The sequence below is a fragment of the Colletotrichum paranaense genome (assembly GCF_030867605.1).
Source record: "Colletotrichum paranaense strain IMI 384185 chromosome Unknown Scaffold_8.1, whole genome shotgun sequence".
Classification (NCBI taxonomy): domain Eukaryota; kingdom Fungi; phylum Ascomycota; class Sordariomycetes; order Glomerellales; family Glomerellaceae; genus Colletotrichum; species Colletotrichum paranaense.
The window spans coordinates 2,155,295-2,177,194 of NW_026848966.1; the positions used below are offsets into that span (position 1 = coordinate 2,155,295).

The window sequence follows — 21,900 nt, forward strand, 5'->3', positions numbered from 1 at the left end:
TCTTCCAGACTTGACTGTTGAACAACGAAGGCTGACCATCGCCGATATAGTCGAGATCTCTTACGCCAAGGGCACCTTGCTGCTTCATTACCAAAAAGAAGATCTATGAAGGCGTCCCTTAGGGCACCAGACCGTCAAATAAGGGGACCAAAGCTCTGACCGGGTGTTCGGAGGTCCAAGTCGGGCATGAATCTCACCTGAGGGGTTTTTCAAAGTCAAATCGGCTAAGTTTACGTTTGATGTCGATACTTGGGTATCTGGACTTTGGTGGGAAGCTCCATCTATCCCACCACAAGTTCAACGGCCTCGTCGGCCCATCTCTTTCCCTCCAACAATAGAGAATGGGGGAGGGATGTGAGCCTGCTCAGACTCTGCATGCCAGGGAAGAGCTTGTCGTGTTTGACTATAACGCACCACGTTGAATTCGCAGAACAGCCATTGTCTAGAAACATTGCAGAAGCAAGAAACGGTCACCAAAGATTTCCGCCTCATTCTCCAATGACATAGGTACAACCCTCATCGCCAATCCATACTTCATGCACGCGGCCGGCGTCCACGTCGATACGATCGCCGACGCCATAAGTAACCTTGTCGGGGTTCTTGTCCTTGGGATAAGTGATGGTAAGGTTCCCACGCAGGATCAGATGGGTCGTCAGACCCCGATGCGAATGCGGGGAGTAGTGCGCGTTTCTGAGCTTTGGTCGTCAGTTCGTGCATACTTGGCTTGCACTTAGGGCCAGGCCAGAAGGAAAGGCAAAAAGGCAGTGGGCATCACGTACGGTCCGTCGGTCCAAGTGAAGACATGAGGAAACCCCCAAGATCTAACCTCGGACTCGCTATCACGCTGGGAATTGGGCTTGGAAGGCATGGCTGCAATATTGGGCGATTGCTGGCTTGAAGCTGAGGGGTAATGTGCGCAAGGCAAAGTTGAGAAGTTCGCTCGTGGCGCGGCGGCGGCGGCGGCGACGGAGGTAGACTGAAGACAGCTTGCGATTACGTCAGAGAAGATCCGATGTCGAGCTCCGTGCAGTCGACCGGGTCCGAGAGCTGTTCGTCGGCGGTTCCGCAGCTGACAGGTATGTTCTTTTCTGGAGGCTGGGCTGAGTCGAGTTGAGAGGAACCTCATTGAGATAGTTCATTACCAGAGTCAATGTTTAGAAACGCCGGGTCGGGTGCGCAGAGGTGGTGGTGGTCCGCGTACTCAGGTCTCGAGAGTCGGCTGCAGTGTGGGGGAAGCCGACTTTTGGGTGCTCGTCCCCCACTTATGCCCCGAGTGCCCCGATGCCGTGTGGCGACTGAAAGGACGGTGGTTTCCGGGAGGCGCAGCAGCGGCAGCCGAGCAAAAGAGATGCATAGGCGCCGGTGGGAAATGCGTGGCTTGGTGGCCAGCAGCAGCAACAGCAAGCAGACAAACTCGGAGCACCGGCAAAGGCCCCGTCATGCCACCACGCTCCCTCATTCCTTGGCGTGCGGGTGACAGACTTGACGCCCCTCCCAGCTGGACTTATGCACTGAAGTGGAACATAACAACGGCTCGACGGAAGAAAACCGCCCCAAGGCTCTGTCAGGCCAAGTGGAAACCACTTGAGAATGCTTGGGTTTCTAGACTTCTGAGCCCTGGAGACTCTGTCACATACTGTGTCACTCTTGTTCAGCTCATTCCACATTTTTTTGGCGTGTCACCGTGTTTAATGGCTGCCTAGAGAGCTACTCCCTCGACCTTAGCATGCCCATGATATCACTTTGTATGGGGATCATCCCTCCCTCCATACGAAGCGGCAACGCCTCCACTAATTACGACATAAGGTATCCGTACGAAATACCCTAGCTTGCCTAGGGCCTATCCGTACACTGATGGTTTCCACCCGCTGTATCCGTACGGATGCTATGTTTAGCGCATCTCGAACGGGGGACTGCGAGACGTCAATATTGAATAGGGGCGAGGCTAGCTAGTAGGCGACAACTGTCTCGAAGCATCAGCCGTACTGCCGTTTTGCCGGGCCCGGTGACAGTAGGTATAGCATGAAAGTTTCCGATCTTGCGTGGACAGCATAGCGCAGCACAGCAAACGATGCATGGTGAGTTGTATGCTAAGGTGCTGCTGTAGTCTGCATCCTGTAGCAGGCGAAAATGGGCTGAGCACTCTTCTATGTAGTAGCCAAAGTACGTCGGGCATTGAGCCTCTCAGTGTGCCCTACGAAGCGACACCAATCTGTCAGTGGTAAATCGAGGCTCACGTCCAATGGTTCCGAAAGAGGCACCCCGTAAGACAGACAGGGCAGACTGCGATTGGGGGCCAAGACTAGCCATCTGCAGATGGATTTAGTGTGACGCTCCGCTTCACGATGCAGGGAAAAGACCAGAGAGAGTCACACACATACGCGCAGACTCCGCCCCTCTGAAAACAAGGCATCACCACTTACTTTTGCTAGAGTTTTTTTTTCTTTTTCTTTTTTCAGTATTCGAAGAAGATCATGGACGTCGGGAAATGTGCTTTGGGCCTGGCACTCTTCAGTCTAACAATCATCATGCATATCAGATACTCAAAACAGACAGTTATGACAGAAACTATGCGATACGCGTCACTCTCGTCCAATAGCCGACATTTCTGAGTCGAGGGGGAATGGAGAAGAGACGCGGGCTCCGACGTGATCAACAACAAAACGAAACAAGTCGAGATGCAGAGGCCAGCTCGAGAACCAAGGACGTGGATCCCGAGGAGGCCGTCCCTCAATGTCTCAATTCTGGTCGAGATTGAGAAGAGTCTCACTCCAGTTTCCATCTCAACAGGCAGTAGAGGTAAGGAACACCACGCTAGAGGGCACCATCGACAGGGCCCTCGGGACCACCTACAGCAGGGATCCAAACCATCGGGGGCAGTGCTGGCCCCTTCCCATTGGCTACTTGCATCGTTCAGCACACCCATCAGACGAGGCTGTCCCCCTCCAAGTGCCCTGCAAGTGCTCTCCAAAGGGCTCCAAGTGCTACGGAACGGGAACCCCATCACGCTGGATCAGACTTTACACCACAGTAAGGTAGGCACTTCCCTACCCACCCATGTCCTCAGCTATGCTGACATGCATATCCACGCTTCCCACTCTCGTTGAAATTACCCTTTTACTGTCTCTCGAATGCCTTCGTCCCTCGAATTTCTTCGAATTCTCGAAAATAATCCTAAACTCTCGTTCAACGACAACTTGTATTCTTACAACTCCGTTCCTTCGTCTCCGTTGCCATTTGTTATCCTGTCCCTCCAATGGGCTAATGATCATACCCATACGCTCTCCGAAGCCGTACCCCTCTGACCCCTAAAACCAGAGTAGGCTTGACTGAGCAAAGAATTACCTCCCTCCCGCGACGACAATCCGTCAGCCATACGCACGATCGATTTGGCCAACCAACACACACATATAGAGGAAAGAAAAGAGGACTTGATCCGGAGGCAGGCTATCAAGCCGCTGCAGCTCGCCCGCCATGTGTCTCTCTGTACGTCTCTTACCCTATCCCGTAGGGGTTGTGCGCTCAATGCAAGGCTCCGGCATTGGCAACGCCCGCATATGATGCCTCTCCTGCACTTTCCCAAAGCCTTTGACACTGGCCTCGAGCTCGTGGTCAATCATCGCACATAGACTTACACATCTTGACAGTTCTGGCGCCGCAAGACCGCCCCGAGCAACGAAAAGACACAAAAGAAACGAACCCTCACGATGCCGCTATGGTCCTCCTCCAACAAGACCTCCGCCAACACCCTCAAGAAGATGGTCGGCCTCACCACGATCCTGGCGCCTACACGAGACGGCTTCCACTTCCCACCCGCTCCCCGGCCGATGCCCCTCATCAATATCACAAACGTCGACGGCGCTACGGACCCCAAGGAGGCAGTAGTTTCGCCCAGTCCCGATGAGATCCTGCTCAGCCAGGCCATTCGCGAACGTTTCGAGAAGATATTCAACGACCTACGCTCCCGCCGCTCTTCACTATCCCGCGAACCTTTTGTGACCCGCGACCAACTACTCGTATTCCTCGAGAATACTCAAGGCGAGACCGATGTCGAGGCTGTATTGCCTGAGGGTCAGCAACGATACAACTATGGCGAGTTCCTCGAATTGTGGTGGAGAAACTACGGCTGGGATGCCACCCGCCCAATAAAGGAGGAGGACAAGGACTTAAGCCGGCCCATTACGAACTACTTCATCAGCAGCAGCCACAACACATACTTAGAGGGCAACCAGCTTGCCTCCAGGAGTTCGCCCGAGGCTTACAAAACTGTATGTTGTCCAATGCTCGCATTCGCTCAGCAAAGAAACATAACTTCTAACACATGAACTGCAGGTCCTTCGCCGTGGATGTCGGTGTATCGAAATCGATATCTGGAACGGAGACACACCCATCGCAACACAAGAGGGCAGCCGCTCCCCCAAACCTGATCACTCGAGGAATCTGTCTGGCTCCTCCCTTCCCAACGTGGCTGCAAGCGTCAAGGAGACGGTGGAAGATCTCCTGATCGAACGCAGCACGAACGGCAATGGCCACAACAGAAACACCAGCACTGCCAGCAAATCTCTGAATCCTCGCGATAGTGCCACTCTACTGGGACCGAGCGAGTCCACCGACTCCCTCGGCAAAACCCTACGGCCCTCATCGCCGACCCCCTCAATGAAGAATCGCCTGCCGTATCCCAAGGATGAGCCCATTGTCACACATGGCTGGACTTTGACAACTCCTTGTGGCTTCAGAGAGGTCTGCAAGGCCGTTCGCGAGTCCGCCTTCGAGACGAACGAATTGCCCTTGATTGTCAGTCTTGAGGTCCATGCCGACAAGGAGCAGCAGGAGGTCATGGTCAGGATCATGAAGGAGGAGTGGGAAGGCATATTGATCGACAAGTCTTGGGAGGGCATTGATCCCCGGTTCCGCCTCCCCAAGCTCGAGGAGCTCAAGCGCAAGATCCTGGTCAAGGTTAAGAAGGCGCCTAATAAGATTGAGGTGCCTCCCAGCACGACAGCCCTCTCTCAAGTATTTGCCAACGACGAGGACGCTTCGGGTTCCGACGATGAACGCAACAAGGAGGCACCTAAGCAAGAGACACCGAAACCGCCCATGACACCCAAGTTCGATGCCCCGGCCAAGGTCCATAGTGGAAACGAGCCGGCCAAGAGCACAAAGGTGGCCATTTGCCAGGCACTCAGCAGTCTGGCCATCTACACTCATAGCGAGCACTTTAAGAGCTTTGAGACACCGGCGGCTAAGAAGCCGAGTCATATCTTTTCGATAAGTGAGAACAGGATCCTAGAACTGCACACGACCAAGGCCCGCGAGATGTTCACGCACAATAAAAACTTCTTCATGCGGGCATTCCCCAACGGCTCGCGTGTCGACAGCTCCAACCCGGACCCCAGTCTCTTCTGGCGCAAGGGCGTGCAAATGGTTGCTCTGAACTGGCAATATCTTGACGAAGGAATGATGCTCAACGAGGGCATGTTCGCGGACGAGCTGGGATGGGTCCTCAAGCCTATTGGATACCGCAGCACTGACAAGGACACGCTGACAGAGGTCGACGCCGCGCCGCAGGGCGACCTGGAGCTCACCGTCACCATCATCGCCGGCCAGCACATCTTTGTCGACGACGATTCTGCCAGCGACAGCAGCCGCGGCAAGCACCTCCGGCCATTTGTCAAGTGCGAGCTTCACGTCGAGATTGGAGCGCAGAACGGAAAGGCTGCGGACGAAGATGACTTCAAGCTCAAGACGGGGTCGAGAAAGACTGACCACCCCGAGTGGGAGAATGGAGCACGGCTCAAGTTCCCCAAGATCTCGAGGGTGGTGGAGGAGTTGAGTTTCCTCAGGTAAGAAAAGTCACGGTTTCCTTTTTTTTTTTTTTGCTTTCTTTCTTCCTCCGACAGCGGCATGTCTGGGCCTACGGGCCTTGACGATCTTTTGAGAATATGACTCGAGAAGACGGCGAGAAAGATGTGCGCGGCTCCGTGCCTACCCTCCCGCGCGCTGGCGTGTCCGACTTGTAAGACCAGAACAGCTCCGGCGGTGTAACGTTGTCCGAAGTGGTGACAGCTCCCCGACCCCCGGGAATGGCCTGATTCATCCTCGGATGCCATGCCGGGACCCGTTGCCGCTCTACGTCATAGGCACGAGACGGGAACGCTCGTGGAACGAAGTCGGTCGTCGAGTTGTGCCCCCTTCCATGCCGTGTCACCGTCCCCTTCCCGTCCACGAACCGTTGATCCGTCAATACTCACCTGCCACGCGGGCCGCCGCGTTGACAGCCCGGACCGCAGCACACCGCAACGTTGTTCTTTTTTCTCCCGCTTCTCTGCATCCTGCGAATAGCCACGACCAAAAAATAAATGAGGATGGTTTTTACTGACTTGTGTTTGAACCGCGCAGATTCAAGATTGAGGATGATCCACTCCTCGGTGGCGACGAGCTTCTCTCGTGGGCATGTATCCGCCTCGACCGTCTACGTCCCGGTTATCGCTTCATCAAGCTCATGGACACCAAGAACAGGCCGATTGAAGGTGGTAAGCTGCTCGTCAAGATCGATAAGGTGGTGCGGTAGAGACCCGCGCGTCCCGTCCGTCTGTCCGTGATATCGTATACCGTACCCGGCCTAGGGGCAGAGGCGAAAATGCTGTAACGCGCGATGTGGCAGACATACTAGCAGGGAAAGCCCTTTTTTTTTCGTTTTGTTCCCTTTTTCTTTCTCTGGCTCTGCGGGTTCCTATGGGAGGCTCTGATACCTTTTTTTTTTTTTTTTTCGCATAACACAGTTGGTGACTTAGGCGTTGACATGGCGTTCATTCGTATTCTTCTTCTTTCCTTTCTCGAGGCGAGCGATACCTATTTCCCCCTGCTGCAACCTAGAGTTTCAGGTTTTTTATTCCCTATCAAGCCAGCCACCTTTTTCTTTTCTTCTATAATTTCCTTTTCTTCTGAGCATACACTGTACGCGGCACATTCGGAGAGGTTCCTTCGCGTGTCTCGGGGAGTTTTTCTCCTGTTTTGATCGAGAGGCGAAAATTGAGAATTGGATGAAAAACAACGGGAGAGACAAAGCAGGTCATCTCAGAGTCATGAGAGGTCATTTCCTTATTTTGGGGGTGGGCGGCGGTGGTGGTTTGAGAGAAGGAAAACCCTTTCTCTTGACGAGGTCAGAAGATCAAGAGACAGGATTATACGCTGGTGGGAAAGGATTGTCTCAAGGTCACTGAGATAAGACACACAAACACACACACATGAGAGACAAGACAGGGCGCAAAAGGACGAACAGCACACATACAAACCTACAAACCTGTGGGGCGCCGATCTTGACGCAGAGAAGCGCGAGGCGGGATGGAAACCGAATACCGTACCGTACGTAGTGGAGAGAGGAAATGAATAATTCCAAGGTAATTCACCTACACATGTAGACTCTGTTTTTGGGAGGCCCATTCAAGACCCCAATCCGTGACATGTCGTTGCTTCCGTGTGACCATTCCTGTCTCTTCTGTCAACGACTCCCTCCCTAAACGGTCTCATGTGTTGTCCAACGTGACCGGATCTGGGGGGGGGGCACCCTGTTGCCGGCCATCCCGAAGCTTGACCGCCGCCCGCCATGAAAGATCTGTCATATTCGAGTATTGACCAACGCGAACTTGTGAGGATGTCCTCCTGTATTGCTGTGTAGCAGTCAAATACGACGGGTTGTCACTGCAATGTAGACGGAAAGCGGATACCTGCCAAACCCTGTATCGGGACATGCAGGACGAACAACGAATCTCATCAATGGCATGTCGGCCGTATCCCATACCAACCTCTTTTTTTTTTCTTTCTCTCTCTCTTTCTGGCGTATTGTCTCTCTGCAACGGTCATGACCATCAGGGTAGCTGTCGGTTCCCATGGTAGCATGTCGTGGGACCACGAACGGGATTCTTCTTTTCTGCCTCACGTCACACCTGGGCAGACGTACTTCTTGGTTGTACGACGCCGGGAAGGAAGACAATAGACTCGCGGACCAAGGGAATTCTCTCGTCGAGGTTGAACGATATGACTCTCGAGACTGTGTAACCTTTGAAAAATGTTTGATGACGGCCACGAGTTCCGAGTTGACGGGGGAATCATACACAGCCACCGGTAGACTCCATTCCCTGCTGTCAACAACAGATGAGAAAAAAAAAGACATCTTCCTCCTGCCGCTCTGTTGCCGCTTCTTCGACGGGAGTCGGTCCTCGTTGAGCCGCCGTGTAATGACTCCGGTTGTGAATCCACCACCCGTTTCCGTGCCAAGAGGACTGACTGCAGCTGGACTTACTGCTCGTAAAGGCAAGGTTCTAGACTGCTTCTGTCCGCCATCATGCGATGGTTGCCTGCGACAAATGAAGGCTCTCATGAACCCCACCAGTACCAATCTCAACCCTGGTGAGGGCTCAGCAGACGACGCTGCAGCCCTGCCCGGCTCTTGCGGCTTGGCACCGAAAGATGCACGATTGGCAACCCTTCCTGCCTGGATATACCTAACCCGGTGGCACCAGTCGTGGGCTGCAGGCTCGGCATAAGAGAGCAAGCCACCGAAAAGAACAGATGAAGCTAAGCGGGAGTGCGTCGATCCCCAGGAAGTCTCAACCCGCTGTGGCGGGCGTGATGGTATAGCCAAAAGGCGAGGTTCCCAGTGTGGCCGTTGGTCGTGAGACAAGTCATAACGTAGAATAAGAAAGATTGTTCCAAAGTTATCCAATGAAGCCATTTCATCTTGCATGTCTGTAAGACAAAAAAGGAACAATGGCCGTCATGTGCAATCATAGCGCCGGACTAGATGGTATCTGGCGCGGCCCGACAGTAGGCAACTTGTCAGTTATCACCGGGGATAGATTTGCCGGTGCGACTGATCCGACCAAGGGGTTCGTCGTGGAATAAGCAGCCTTGGCTGCAGGTTTTGAGTAGGCATTTCGACAGTCCATCCCCTCGAGCCGTCGCGGAGAAGCCAGGGCCAGTTTATGCAACTCGTAGCCATCAGAAGTTGGCCGTCTTCCTGTCCGCAACGAGTACAAATGTCGCCAAATTAAAGTTGACGGTACTATGGCTTGATATTGAGACAGGCGATTGGTGGTTACCTGGCGTTGCGGGAACTAGGGCGGTGTAACAAGGCTATCACCAAGCGCCTAGCCCTCGAGTAACAACAGGAGTTGGTCATGGCAAAGGTGTCCAAAGTACCTAAAGTACGTATGCAAAGCGCAAGGGTTCGGGAAGTGAGACATGCGTTTGTTCTGTCAATTGTGAAAGTCGTTTGGCGGGGGCATCATCGAGATCTCTCTCAATCTAAAAGTACCGTTGGGAATTGAGCCTCTGGTTATTGAATAGTGATGAAGATGTAACAACCCACCATTGCCTCTCGGTTTTGTGACTGGCCATGTGGTACACTGGTCGGGCTGCTGCGGGCGGTTCCGACAGTCTGGTCGACTAGCTAGGTATGCCTGTCGTCCATGAGCATGTCACCGAGGTTTTGGTGTTTTCTATGGAGATGATCAGGAGATTGAGGGAGGGATTGTTCGTAGATCCGATTGAGCTTCAAAATGGGGCTGACTTGAGACTTGGATCCTGGTCTTGCGTCAATCATTACCTCTTAGCCTTGCCCAAAAAGCGGTTATTACCATGTGTCAGGAACCTCGAGTTCGAGACTTGGAGCGGCAAGCCATCAACTAGGCCATGAATCAAAATAGCAAAACGAGGAGACGGAATAGTTGTAGTCCTTGTTGAGGATCCTGGCGACTATCGTTTGGCGTTTTGATGAGACGTAAGTCCATCGAAACTGAGGCTGCCAAAACAACACGTCTCTCCGGTTGCTTGCAGATGTAATGCAAGTACCCTCACCGCAAGGGACTCGTTGTTGGTGATATGTAGTCATGGAATACGCGAAATAATTGCTGAAAACCTGTTTGTTCTCGTGCTTGGGGCCAGCTCCGGAGCAGTCAATGGAATGTTTTGACAGGCGATACTGGTGCAGCCAAGTTTCCCGAAGCAAGGGCGGTAGATTGAGTAGCTCAGCTGTGCTTGACCTAGACACTATTGGTTTAATGCGATATGCTGGTCGGACTTCCCAACAGCAGAGCCTCTCGGAGTTTCGCACATCGTTGCTGCCACATCCTTGCAAGAAGAATATTGTCGCTGTTTTCCATGGTTCCACCATATTTCGAGCGCGACCAGATCGTGGAATTGTTGAATAGTGATCGCGACGGAGGAAATGTCTTTGAATGGGCGGGCAGTGAAGCTCTGCAGCCGGAGATGTAGTCAATGTGACAGATCACTTTCTTCCGTTCGATTGCGCCTCCATGAAATTGGAAGCGGAGGCTGGGACAATGCCGGGCATGTACCGATTTTCGATGAGAGACTGACTGATCGACCGCGCATCTCGTCTACGAGATGACAGGTCACATCGGCCTCTTAGTATGCTTGAGGCCCGCGCAGGAGGTGGGCATTGAGGCTCTCAAATGGCCCCCGAATCTGACACTGAATATCAGTGGTGTTACGCACAAAGCTGTCTGCAAGAGTATGCAGGTCGAATGTTGGAGGCATCGACTGCTAGATGAAGGCCAAGGGACGTGTGTTGGTACATCGGCTAGAGGTAGTGACTACTGACCAGTCGTTGACACTGGTTGGAGGCTCAGAGCGTGCGTGTTGTGTGTTCCGCTAGTGGTGGTCACAAATGACAATAATGATATTTCGCCGAGAACAATTGACACGTCGATTCGCCTGTTGGGCATTTGAAACCAAGATGTGTGAGACATGAGATTGTCTTATGGGGCTCCTGGGTCGGCGCCGGCTAACATTGTCGATTCACATTTCGGTGACGATGGAATCGGGATTTTTGAATCCAGACCCTTCGATGATTATCGGTGAGTCTGCCCACATGCATTTGGAAGATGGCCTGCCATTGAATGGGTCGGTGTGGATTGAGCTACACCTGAGCCAGGGCGAGCCGCGGCACCATACTCACCGATCAACAACGACTTTGCCCCAAGCACAAAGTAGTTGCACACCTTCCTCGTCTGATGGAGGTTTTGTTGGCAATGCCTCCAACACACGGCGGCACGTCTGCGAGAACGGCCGGGACGACAGCCGGAGGCCCGAAAACGTATGATCTCGTGTTTTTCGGCAGGGCTGGTGTTATGGGGTGAGATGCAAAGACGTTGGAAAAGGCCACTACGACGCCACATTGTGTCCAAACCTTGGCACATGTGTCAAACCTCGTTGGCGTCGCTTGGACCAAGGGCGGGCTGTGGTATTACACATTCACTTTTTTTTTGCGGCCTCGTATTGCGGCCTCGTCACACCGCGGTAACAACAAGTAGGGTGTGCGCACCGTAGATCGCGGGATGTGATGGCGGCTACGGCTGAACGTCAAAGTCTACGCGGCCGATTACGGTGCGACCACCTGCGAACCAGCTTGCTGGGATGAGGCTAGGCTCCTACCTTCTGCAGTAGTCGGTGAGCTGTGCAACAAACAGCAGCGCCAGGCCGATAGGTATTGTGGTCGACTTTGGAGAGGGTGTGTTAGGATTGTCCACGTTTCGAGGTGTAAGTCCATCCACTGGAGCAGCGATATCGCGAACGATGAGCGAGATCCCGCTGACTTGGAATTAAACTCCCGTTTGACGAGCAGAGGCGGCGCCAGATGTTCACATTCCCAACAGACCTCCACTTGGGGGACTCTCGTCGTTTCCGTCGAGCCGAGCTGCTCTTTGCCCCTGCTCGCGATAGCTAGGTAGGTAGTTTGTGGGTGCGGGCACGGTGCGGAAGGAACGTTGAGGACACCGTTGACCTCTCAGTCCAACGAGAGAGTCCATGGCCACTTTCGATCGATGCGTAGGCGAGTTGTTGCAGAACAGGACGCTAAGGAGCCTGGGATGAGGAGAAGGGAAAGAGAAAAGCAATTATGGGCAAGGGAGCCCGTAAGTCCGTGGAGCAGGGACTAAAAGAAGAAAGCGGACTTTTGCGTCGAGTGGAGACATTTGAGTGGGATTTGAACCAAACGTGAACCTTGGGTCCCATGGGAAAAGAAAGAATGGAACGGATTATTCCATCAGAAAAAGAGAATAGAAAAGTAAGTGGGATTTGGCGAAAAGAGAGCAAAGCGTTGCCGCGGCCGGGTGTTTGCAGCAGTGGACGTTGCGGAAAACTCGGAGGGTGGGCCACAGAGGGCATTTCCACGGTCGTACGTTTCTAGGTAAGAAGAAATGAAGGGATAGCAAGGTAAGGGAAGGAAAGAAACCAAACGCAAAAGAAGTCTTGGTATCATTGACATTGAAAGGTAAGGAATGATGTAGTGTAGGGGAAATGGGGACCTGATGTTTGCTAAGGTGGAAGTCTCATTCTCTTGCCGTAGGTAATTGGTTCCACTGTGGTTTGCGAGCCCAGTTTTCTCAGGGCATGCAATCAGAGATAGGAGGAAGGGGGGAAGGGGGAGGGAGCGCAAGGTAAAGAAAAGAAGCAGCAGCTGACGCAAGGAACCACATTCCACGCTTTGAAATCTCGGTAAAACTAAGAAAAAGAGGTTTGATGTCGATGATCGACCCCGGGTCGTGGTTTACATTCTTGGAAGTTTGAACCTCGCGCTCGCGGTACGTATAGTACACCCACACTCGTACACACTTTCCCTTCCAAGCTGGTCATTGCAAGTGGAGATACAAGATACTTGACAGAAGCGACGTGGAGGCAAGAGCTCTATGCTGTGACGCAGAAAAGAGGCAGGTCGTATTTTCCTTCTTTCTCAATCTCATGTACAGATATGTGCCCATCGAGGTTGACGGATGTAAGTACCCACATGCAAGAGAACGACTCGGCATATCTGTATGCCTTCCCTTTCTCTTCCCCCTTCCCCTCGTAGGGGTGAGAAGCGCAGAGAAGAAACCCCTCCAGGCTCCTCCTGTGCTTTCTTGGAGATTTGACACGGGGGTCCCTTGGGTTCTCTTGTGGCCTCTCCCTTTACGCTTTGTTACACACGTGTTAGCCCCGCTTGAGTGCATTCTGGGCAGGGCTAGGCAGGAACTGGGGGGCTTCAACGACGACGTTCCTAGTTTGATTAGTGTACGGATACTTCGCAGGTTCTCATATCGGAAGGAGCTGAGCTGAGCCAGAGCGAGACGAGAGAGAGAGAGAGAGCTTGCGCGCTGCATCGGAGCTTTCAGCCCTGGCGCCTAGTAGTTGGGCCTCAGGCGCTTTTAGACGACGGTCCAGATTTCACCATGTGACGGGAATGAATGATGATCAACAAAATTAGGAAAGGCTAGACAGGGCTGGGAAATTCGAACCTGGGGGTGGGTAATGGGCTGGGCTGAGATTCAGACGCAGTAGGCTAAGGTATGGACACTGGTGAGATACGGTCGACCTGAGGTTCGAGATTCAGCTCGAATCAAGGGCTATCCCCGAAAAAGAATATGGGAAATAACAACTACAAGTTCGGGGCAGTTATTAGTCAGAAGGTGAATTGCGCGAGAGTGACGGAGGGTAAGGTAGGTAGGTACCTCGTAGGCAAAAAGGAAGGCCATCGATCAAAGCGGTACATTATCGGAGTGCGAAGAAAAAGGTGGGTATCGGATCTGGTAGCATCTTAGCCCTGGCATCTAGGGAAGCAGGGGCAATGGCTTCTGCCTCCACCATCACCACTACTTCCTGACGAGTGACCACCAGGAGTGTGCCGAGGTCGCACAACTACTGTGGTAAGGTAACCTCTATCTACGGAGCACATCGACAACCGCAGCGGTTGCAAGATCCATCGGCATGCAGCCTGGATCAAATAGAAAAAGATCCCGGCATATATATATGTGTGTATGTGTGTGTGTGTGTGCGTGCGTGTCAGCTGAAGCAGAACGTACATGATTGGAAAGAACAAAGTGCGATATGTGAGGAGATGTTGGAGATGTCGGAGATGTTGAGTGAGATCCATGGATGCAGCCAAAGGTGTCATTGTGGTGGTGTGAATGGTTGTAACTTGTAACCTGTGTGTGTATGTGTGCTCGCACGCACAAACCCATGGGCAAGCCACCAATCGGACAACCGCCGGCCACAATCACGGTAGGTACGGAGTATGCAGTCAAGGTAAGGTGAGCTTCACCAGCCGCGATAACCCCTCCCCTCCCACAATCTCCCACCCGGGCCCCCGAGACGAGAGGAAGAGGAGCGCCACTCAGCCCCCCGGAATAAACCAATAGGGTCATCCGAACAAGACAGGACCAGGGTCGCTGTCATTCGTTCATTGCTTTGCTGCTATCCCAAACTCTCTCACACTCTCTGTGTGTCTCTACGGAGTATCTGTACCTTGGAACCTCTCTCCAGGGTAGGTAGGTAAATGTCTGGGCTATCTTTTTTTATTCTGCGACAGGCTATCCATACTAATCATTATTTGTTTTTACGACTGCTCACAAACCCCATCCCAGGAATCCAAATATCCCGGCTTGCAGAAAAGGAACATAATCGACTTTGTTGGGACTTGGAAAGCAACAACTAAATTCTCTTTCGTTTTGCATTTTGCGCGCCCCCCTCGTTCTCGGAGGAGAGATGAACGAGGTTCTATCACACACACACACACTTCTGCCGTCACCTCTTTTTTTAGGCTGAAGCCTGAGCAAACAGAGTTTACGGTACAGCTTCCTCCCGGGCTTGTCATCACCTGGTGCCCATGAAGAGGAGTCCTTAGGAGTCAGTGCTCCGAACGGGTAGCCATACAAACCCTTCCCCGGCAAGCATCTTCCCTCGTGGACGTTTGACACTACCGTTCGGCCTTTTTCGCCTTACAGGCTTACTTACACACACACGCACACACTCGTTCACTCACTGACACACGCAAACAACAGAAACTACCTATATGTCCTCTCTTATTGGATCTCCATTACCTTATTCATCTCTACGCAGTAGTTCGCACCCGCTAAACACAGGAACTAGGTAGGTTGGACTTATTACGTGCATTTCGCCATGCCCATCAGATTATCCTAACAACGTCCAATCCAGACATTCTTCAAACTTTATTGTGCCTTCGTTGGCAATCTGCATTGCGACTGCAACTTCCGTGGCTCTTGTTGCAGAGGATTACGAGGCCCCCTTTCGTCGTGGTTGAATTATTCCAGCCACATCCCGTTCCCCCTCCTCCCTCTCTCACTCTAGTAAGCTAGTCCCCGTTAGGGGCGTTTACCAAAGCAAACGGGCACGCGATAGTATTTGCGATGGACCCAAAGGCACTTAACAAGCCCTTTTTTTTTTTTTCCTTTTCCGCCGCCACCCCCTCCCTTACCTACACTTGCCATGTTTTCCTCTACTCTACCAAAGGCGAAAAAATAAGCCAATTTGAAATATTGTCCGAGCTATCTTAGTGCCAGCCAAAAAGTATCGTGTTGTCGCTTTCGTTGATGTTTCGTCATACCCATCCGCGATGTGGAGTCTATAAACCGATCTTCCCCCCTCTAAACCACCCCCCAAAAAGGAAGCGCTAGGGTAAGAAGAAGAACCATGGGAAGAGAGGGGGGGGACAGAGAGCCGTTTGAGCCTCCACGTCGGCTCTAGGGGGGTGGTTGCGACGATTCTGCAGGGTTTTTCCTGTTGGCTACCGGATACATGCAGTTCAGAGTAGAGGAATCCACGGGGAGGGTCTGCTCCATGGGACAACATGGGACAACATGGGTCATTGTATGAAGTGTAGTACGGATACACTATTACAGAGTTTCCCAAAGTCTTTTCTTTCTCCGTTCATACGTGCGTTACTGGGAGAAGTACGGAGTAAACAGCGAGAGAATACCTAGATATGGGGAGGGGAGGGGGGCGTACCGGGGGGGTTCTTTCGCGAAAGATACCTTAACCTTGCCATGATTCAATGACTACGCAGTACTTGAACTACATACACAGTAATGGACTTCCCCCTCTCTTTTCTTTGCTGCAAAGTCACACAGTCACAGAGAAAGGAATTCCCCGGCGCGGAATCCCGGGGCAGATCGAACAGAGCTCTGGAACATCCACTCATCTGGGTTATTCTTCTGCTCGCTCCCTGTTCGAATATACCCCTGCCTGCACTAGCCTCGCGATCGACTGCCCGCCAGGGGCCAATGAGCAACCCCGGGGGGCCATGGCCGCATGGGCATGGGGGGATTGGGATTGGGGGGAAGGGGGGAGCATCCGGATTTACATGGTTTAAGAAAGAAAAAAGACAGAAAGAGAATGAGGGAAAGAGAGAGAGAGAGAGAGAGAGAGAGAGAGGTGTGTGGTAGAGAATAATGAGTACTACCTAGGCAGCTAGCGCTTCTGCCCTCACCTTTGCTTTCTAATACTTCTTACCGCGTGGTGATGCCCTGGTATGATGGTATCTAATCCCAAACAAGGAGGATTCGGGGATATAAAAAAACGAAGAAAAAAAAACGGTAAAACAAAACAAGAGAAAAAAAACCAGTCAACCAACCTCCGTCCATCCCTCAGGCCAGGCCCCAGAGGAGCCGCCGCCAGCCGAGCCGTGTCTCCCGTTTGGAGACTCAGAGAGGGCACCTCATGGCTTTCACGGCTTGAGCTGGTTCGGCGTCTGTCTGTCTTGTCTTACCCACGAGTCTACGATACCCACAAAGGAAAGAATGAAAATACAAGTAAAAGAATGGACTTCTTGGTTTTCCCGTAGACCAAAGTACCATCCTCGCACAAACTCCCAATCACTTCTTCATCTTCTTCTTCGTCTTCGCCTTCGCCTTCTTCTTCTACTTACCCCCTCCACCCCTCCCCATAGACAAGAAACCCAAGAGCTAGCTCGACCTAGTCGTGCCAAGCCAAGGAAACATACATACAGACAGACAGGCCAAAAGCAAGAAGGAAACAAGAGACACACCAGGATGCATGTACACGCAACTACCTACGCTCACACACGCAGCCCACGCCCACGGCACACCACGCACGCACACACACACACACACACACAAACGAACGAAGCGTGTATGTACCGTACCTTACGGTCGTTCCCGATGAACAATTCTTCAGCCATCACCATGGGGCCTGGTTCCACCCCACCTTGCTCCCCCCCTCGAACAAAGTAGAGTGATCCCAAGGTATCCATCCACATCCCCCATCGTTCAGATCCTTGTACCCATGCCTATCCTGGCAACCTGGTTCGCGCCACCGTCGTTCATCGCTGAACTGCCACTGATACCTACGCCTCTGGGGGGGTCTCTGCTAGTCCCGCACCAGAATGTGATATGTGCCATGTTCTGCACTGTACCGGTCTACCGGCCTGTTTGGTTTCTTTTGCTGCTTGCTACTTTTCTGCTGGCGGCCTTCCGCCGGTTGCTCGCCGATTTGATTATTATCAGATGGCACTGCCATATTTTCTTCTTGCACTAGTAACCAGAACAGGGACTTGGAACACCCGCTCCCGCCTGGAGCGAAGTCTCCCTCGCTGTGCCGACCTGGTCCTTGCCCGTCTCGACGGCCCAGCTAGCGAGTGCTTTGTCCTTGTCGTGCGATTTCAAAGGAATCTGCCAAACTATAAGTATCGACGATTGCCGCCTGGAGTTCTCTCGCCTTGTCCAGATCACCATCATCGGACATTTTACAGGTTCAAAGGAACATCAGCTTGACGCAGCCAAACTTCAACCTCCATCAACAACACATCGACTTCGAGTCCAACCCCAACCAACCAAACCCCCACCACACCTTTTCGAATCCAAATCCCACGAACCAGAACCACAGTCAACCAACCAAGTTCGCCATCACATCTCGCCAACATGGTCTGCTCAAACCACTGCCAGGTCGACAAGACCGCTTTCCGAAACCAACAGAAGCCATCGTCGTCCTCCAAGAGCGGCTCGAAACAGGTGAGTGTGCATGGCTGCACCCCACGTCCACACAGGGCCCGAACTAACTCTCTTTTCTCAGCACCTTCTCCCAGGCATTCGCTGCCCTACGTGCCATGCCTCAGGTAAAGAGGTGTGGGTACTACCCGGAAAAGAGTGCGGCTACTGCGGCACCCCCTGCGGCTAAGACAGCTCATGTGAGTTCTCCAACTTCTTCCCGCGTCATTGCAAAGATGTGGCGGTGAGGCTGACTCTTGTACAGCGCTGAAATCCCCCGATCAAGAGTCATATAGCTGGGACTGCGATGCGATATTGGGAACCACTAAAACAATTACGATACCCCGGGACAACGGCGAACGGCGACACACAAGGGCTATAGATTGAGGGGTTGTGTGCGAGCAAGAATGAGATGACCAAAGGGGGTTGTGCTTGTTCGAGTACGAGGAATTCTTTTCATCCTCTTTTTTTTCTTCCGTCATTTTTTGGGTTCATTGGAGGGAATGGGAAAAAAGGGGGCAGATCAAAATCGATGGGTGGGCCAATCTGGGTACTGGCCCTGTAATGTTAACGAGCCATGTCTGTCCGATTTTCAGATCGGAATGTACAGTCGGAGGGGTAGAATGGGCGGGAGATGGGTGAGCAGAGGGGTAAGAACAACATGGGCAAACCAACTGGCGCTTGGGCTTGGGCCTGGAGGGGGAGTTTGGAAATGTAATGGTAGCCGCTTTCGGCATACTTGCTTCAATCAGACACCATACAGGTTCTTTATTCGTTTTCGCAACTTGTTTGAACCTTGAGTGTTTCGAATCGGAATTGATGTCAGAGGTATGGATACGGCGACGGGACTCGTGTGGTGTGTACCTTTGTGCAGGTTCCACCCTCGATCTTGGGACCAAGAACGGAGTATTCAGATGCAGGCAGACGACACCTGTATGGACCGGAGCACATCGCATGGCCCCGATCGCGACAGTGCCGGACGGGACGCGGGTTGTGGCTTGCTCGGAGATAACACCGGGGGTGTGGTATTGGCTGGTGCTGAGCCCGTTTTTGCGACGAATGGGCACAGCAATGCCTGTCGTTGCATGGGGGAAAACCCGATCCCCTGATGTGTGTATCGCTCAAGATCGAGGTGGTATCGCAGTTGGAAAGGGGAAAGAGACGATGAGTCGAAAAGCAAAGAGGTACTTTGGCACTGGATATCAAGTGCGGATTAAGGTAGCAGTCTCTCTGAAGAGAGTATCGCGTTGGATGGAAACCTGGCAGGTGATGGCGATTCTAATGACCATATTCAGCATAAGGTTGCGAGCTGCATCTTGTGCAGGCCTTGGAGTGATGACAAGTCGTTTCTGGATTGCGGCGCGGGGCTTCGTAGCTGTGTCTGTAGCTGCGGACCGACGGGCTATAACGGGGATGGGAGGTCGGCGTGGAGGACGGAAACAGCGGTGATGCATGGCGGACCTCGGGCTTGCGTGGGTTCAGGTGGTTGTGTTGCGATCAGGTCCCCTATCAGCCCAATCGGTCCCGATCCCACGGTTCCACTGACACACACAGCTGTAAGGTAGCTTGGAGTTGCCAGCTGGGTCAGACTCGTTACACCAAACGGCGTGCAGGACGCACGAGTGGACGTCCTGCAATACTCGACAGGGAGTCCAGAGGCCTGTCCAAAAGCAGGGCCGGCATCCAGGAAGGTGCATTCCAGCTGAGATCCAGGTCCATGTCCCTAGCTTCGTAGCGTCCCAGCACGTCTTGCTCTCAGGAATGACTTTGGGCGACATGGCAAGAGTCAGAGAGTGTGGGTTGCCGGGTCTCTGACAGATCGTGACGGATCGTGACGGGGTCCTGAGAAGCCGCCTTGCGGGAGATGCCAGTGCCCGGGTTGGCAAGGGAAAGATGAGAATTGTATGGGCGGTCATGTCTCTCATCGTAAGACATGCAAAACCGTCATAAGTGACAGCACGGGTGGTCCTGGCCCAGATGTCATGGATTTGCCGCGCGGTGAGGATTCCCTCCAGGTTGGATAGCGCCAGGCTGTGCGAAGATCGAATCGGTATACTGAATCGCAGCGATGAGTAAAGTAAGGTATTGGTTGGACGCATCATATGACGAGACAGGGTATGTCTGCAAGCGCTGGTGATTTGTTCAGGGGTCGGCAAGCTGAGTTGGACAAGGAAAAGGAGGAAAGGAAGGGTAGCTACTACACCGGTGTGAAGAGACGATGCTTGGCAGTGTTCACCGTTAGTTTCGGAGGGACGTCAAGCTTCAGCACTGTGAAGTTCCATTGCAAAGAGGATGAAGGAGTGGAAAAGTGACAGAAGAAATGGCGGCCAGAGCTGGTGAAAGAAAGGGAAGAAAAAGCAAGGATGGATTGAGGCTACGTTGGGTTGAGAAGTTGAGAATTGACAACTTCCTCGATGGCACCTGCTGTCTGTTGTGTCAACTGCCTGATTGGCTCGCGTCTCGAATGCGCTCCTCCCTCACTTTCCGATCTGAAGCACTGGTCCCCACCTGCCTGCCTCACTCTCAATCGCAACTTCTTCATTCATTCTTCAAGTGAGTTGTGAATTGTGAGCAGGATTCATTCACGTGAGTTGTCGAAACTGGGTGGATACGAAGTACGGAGTACGGGAATCCGCTCCTTCTATCCGTACCTGAGAATCAAATTGCCTGCCAGCGGGCCATGGGGAAATCACGCACGACAGAGAGCCCCGACACAATTTGAAGTCAGAATACCTCAAGGAACAATGACAATTCGCCCTTAGATGTGACCCAGGACCCAGGACCCAGGACCCAGGACCCTGACAAATATCTCATTTACCCCCCCCCCCCCCAAATCACCTTTATTTATGGCAACGGAGTGCATCTCCTCCAGGGTCCTGCTGTATCTTAATCAGATATGCAAACCTTATCGTTCCGGTCCGCAACCGGACACTCTGGACGGGACAGTACCTGTGGATCTATGGGTCCTCTCTGTGATAATCTTAGCACTCACTGTCAAACAGGAGAACCCAAGACTCAAAATGGGTTTCAGTCATGGAAAGTTCTTGACCCGAAGAAAAGCAATAGAGGATAGATGACCAGCAGGAGCAAGTCATCAATCCGGGCCACCAATCTCACGTAAATGTCATCATCATCACTACCGGTCTACTCTTACTAAAGTGTAGCGAGGATGGGAGTCGTCAATAGACCGTTGTGGAGCTAGTACTTGACCTATCCTAGTGCTCAGGATGTCGTCGCTCCCTAAAGGTTGTCATTGCGACTCGTTTTGGTTGAGTTTGTCCCTATCAAAGGAATTGTTTCTTCTTGAATTTGGTCCGCCATGATGACATTTAGTCTTCGATGCCCAGCAATGCAGCAGAGACGTCAATCGGAGCGCTTTCAGTTCCATTATTCTCGGAGAGTCCCAGGTATTTGTTCTCGAATTGTTCCTTATTCCTGTCTCAACCGCCTCGTATTCATGAACAAGGCTTGTCGACCCCACAAGGAAGAAACAGCCATGGGCCGACTCGACACGAAATGGTGTGCAAGGTCCTCAAGTGCAACGAGTTGCAACGAACCGTCAGTCAGATTTAGACTCTCGACAACGTGTGAGCGAATCGAGCATCGACATTACGCTCCCGTCCCGTCTTGTCGTCCTCCAGCCTGACCATCTGCTCCGGTTCCGCAGCCAACCACGGCAAGGCAAAATCCAACGGCTTTGGTCCCCATTGGTGCTGGGTATTCATGTATTTCCCCCCTTCCACTATCCAGGCTGTCTTAGGTTTGGGCCTAAAACCCCGCAAAAAGGTACAGATGAGCGTCGAGATTGGGCAAAGTACCCTTCCATACAAATATGTGCGTGGAGTTACCTTTCCCCGGCCGCCGTGACATGCCAATTACCGTGCCCGCAGTGCGGCCATGCCCGCTCAGTGTTTCTTGCCCTGCCCACCGCGGGCCTTCCCCCAGAATATGAGCTCGACTGCTCCACTTTGCTGCCGTCCTGAGGTAAACTTCCCCGCCACTTCCCGGTGCCCAATTCCCTGATGCCGCTGCCGTCGCAAGACTTGCGCGAAGAGCCTCTGCAGCTCATCATCAATTCTACCTAACTCAATCTAACCTCCGG

At 52.7% G+C, this 21,900-nt stretch overlaps 9 protein-coding genes across 9 annotated transcripts; 6 read left to right on the forward strand and 3 right to left on the reverse strand.

The window, feature by feature from the left end:
• Nucleotides 1–488: 488 nt before the first annotated feature.
• CPAR01_10540 (uncharacterized protein) lies at nt 489–868 on the reverse strand (the record flags this gene model as incomplete). Its single annotated transcript, XM_060494800.1, has 2 exons — nt 489–690; nt 780–868. The coding sequence occupies 2 exons, from the start codon at nt 866–868 to the stop codon at nt 489–491; spliced, it is 291 nt and encodes a 96-aa protein (XP_060346982.1).
• Nucleotides 869–3,057: 2,189 nt separating this feature from the next.
• CPAR01_10541 (uncharacterized protein) lies at nt 3,058–3,312 on the forward strand (the record flags this gene model as incomplete). Its single annotated transcript, XM_060494801.1, has 1 exon — nt 3,058–3,312. The coding sequence occupies one exon, from the start codon at nt 3,058–3,060 to the stop codon at nt 3,310–3,312; it is 255 nt and encodes an 84-aa protein (XP_060346983.1).
• Nucleotides 3,313–3,474: 162 nt separating this feature from the next.
• CPAR01_10542 (phosphatidylinositol-specific phospholipase C) lies at nt 3,475–6,571 on the forward strand (the record flags this gene model as incomplete). Its single annotated transcript, XM_060494802.1, has 4 exons — nt 3,475–3,486; nt 3,648–4,268; nt 4,333–5,843; nt 6,400–6,571. The coding sequence occupies 4 exons, from the start codon at nt 3,475–3,477 to the stop codon at nt 6,569–6,571; spliced, it is 2,316 nt and encodes a 771-aa protein (XP_060346984.1).
• Nucleotides 6,572–6,802: 231 nt separating this feature from the next.
• Nucleotides 6,803–7,018, forward strand: CPAR01_10543 (uncharacterized protein; the record flags this gene model as incomplete). Its single annotated transcript, XM_060494803.1, has 1 exon — nt 6,803–7,018. The coding sequence occupies one exon, from the start codon at nt 6,803–6,805 to the stop codon at nt 7,016–7,018; it is 216 nt and encodes a 71-aa protein (XP_060346985.1).
• A 663-nt stretch (nt 7,019–7,681) lies between these two features.
• CPAR01_10544 (uncharacterized protein) lies at nt 7,682–8,746 on the reverse strand (the record flags this gene model as incomplete). The annotated part of the gene is made up of 1 exon (XM_060494804.1): nt 7,682–8,746. The coding sequence occupies one exon, from the start codon at nt 8,744–8,746 to the stop codon at nt 7,682–7,684; it is 1,065 nt and encodes a 354-aa protein (XP_060346986.1).
• An 8,986-nt stretch (nt 8,747–17,732) lies between these two features.
• On the forward strand, nt 17,733–17,988 carry CPAR01_10545 (uncharacterized protein; the record flags this gene model as incomplete). The annotated part of the gene is made up of 2 exons (XM_060494805.1): nt 17,733–17,822; nt 17,884–17,988. 2 exons carry the CDS (start codon nt 17,733–17,735, stop codon nt 17,986–17,988), a joined length of 195 nt encoding a protein of 64 aa, XP_060346987.1.
• A 527-nt stretch (nt 17,989–18,515) lies between these two features.
• On the forward strand, nt 18,516–19,247 carry CPAR01_10546 (uncharacterized protein; the record flags this gene model as incomplete). The annotated part of the gene is made up of 1 exon (XM_060494806.1): nt 18,516–19,247. The coding sequence occupies one exon, from the start codon at nt 18,516–18,518 to the stop codon at nt 19,245–19,247; it is 732 nt and encodes a 243-aa protein (XP_060346988.1).
• Nucleotides 19,248–19,276: 29 nt separating this feature from the next.
• On the reverse strand, nt 19,277–19,723 carry CPAR01_10547 (uncharacterized protein; the record flags this gene model as incomplete). The annotated part of the gene is made up of 1 exon (XM_060494807.1): nt 19,277–19,723. The coding sequence occupies one exon, from the start codon at nt 19,721–19,723 to the stop codon at nt 19,277–19,279; it is 447 nt and encodes a 148-aa protein (XP_060346989.1).
• A 971-nt stretch (nt 19,724–20,694) lies between these two features.
• On the forward strand, nt 20,695–20,871 carry CPAR01_10548 (uncharacterized protein; the record flags this gene model as incomplete). Its single annotated transcript, XM_060494808.1, has 1 exon — nt 20,695–20,871. One exon carries the CDS (start codon nt 20,695–20,697, stop codon nt 20,869–20,871), a length of 177 nt encoding a protein of 58 aa, XP_060346990.1.
• Between the last annotated feature and the right edge of the window lie 1,029 nt (nt 20,872–21,900).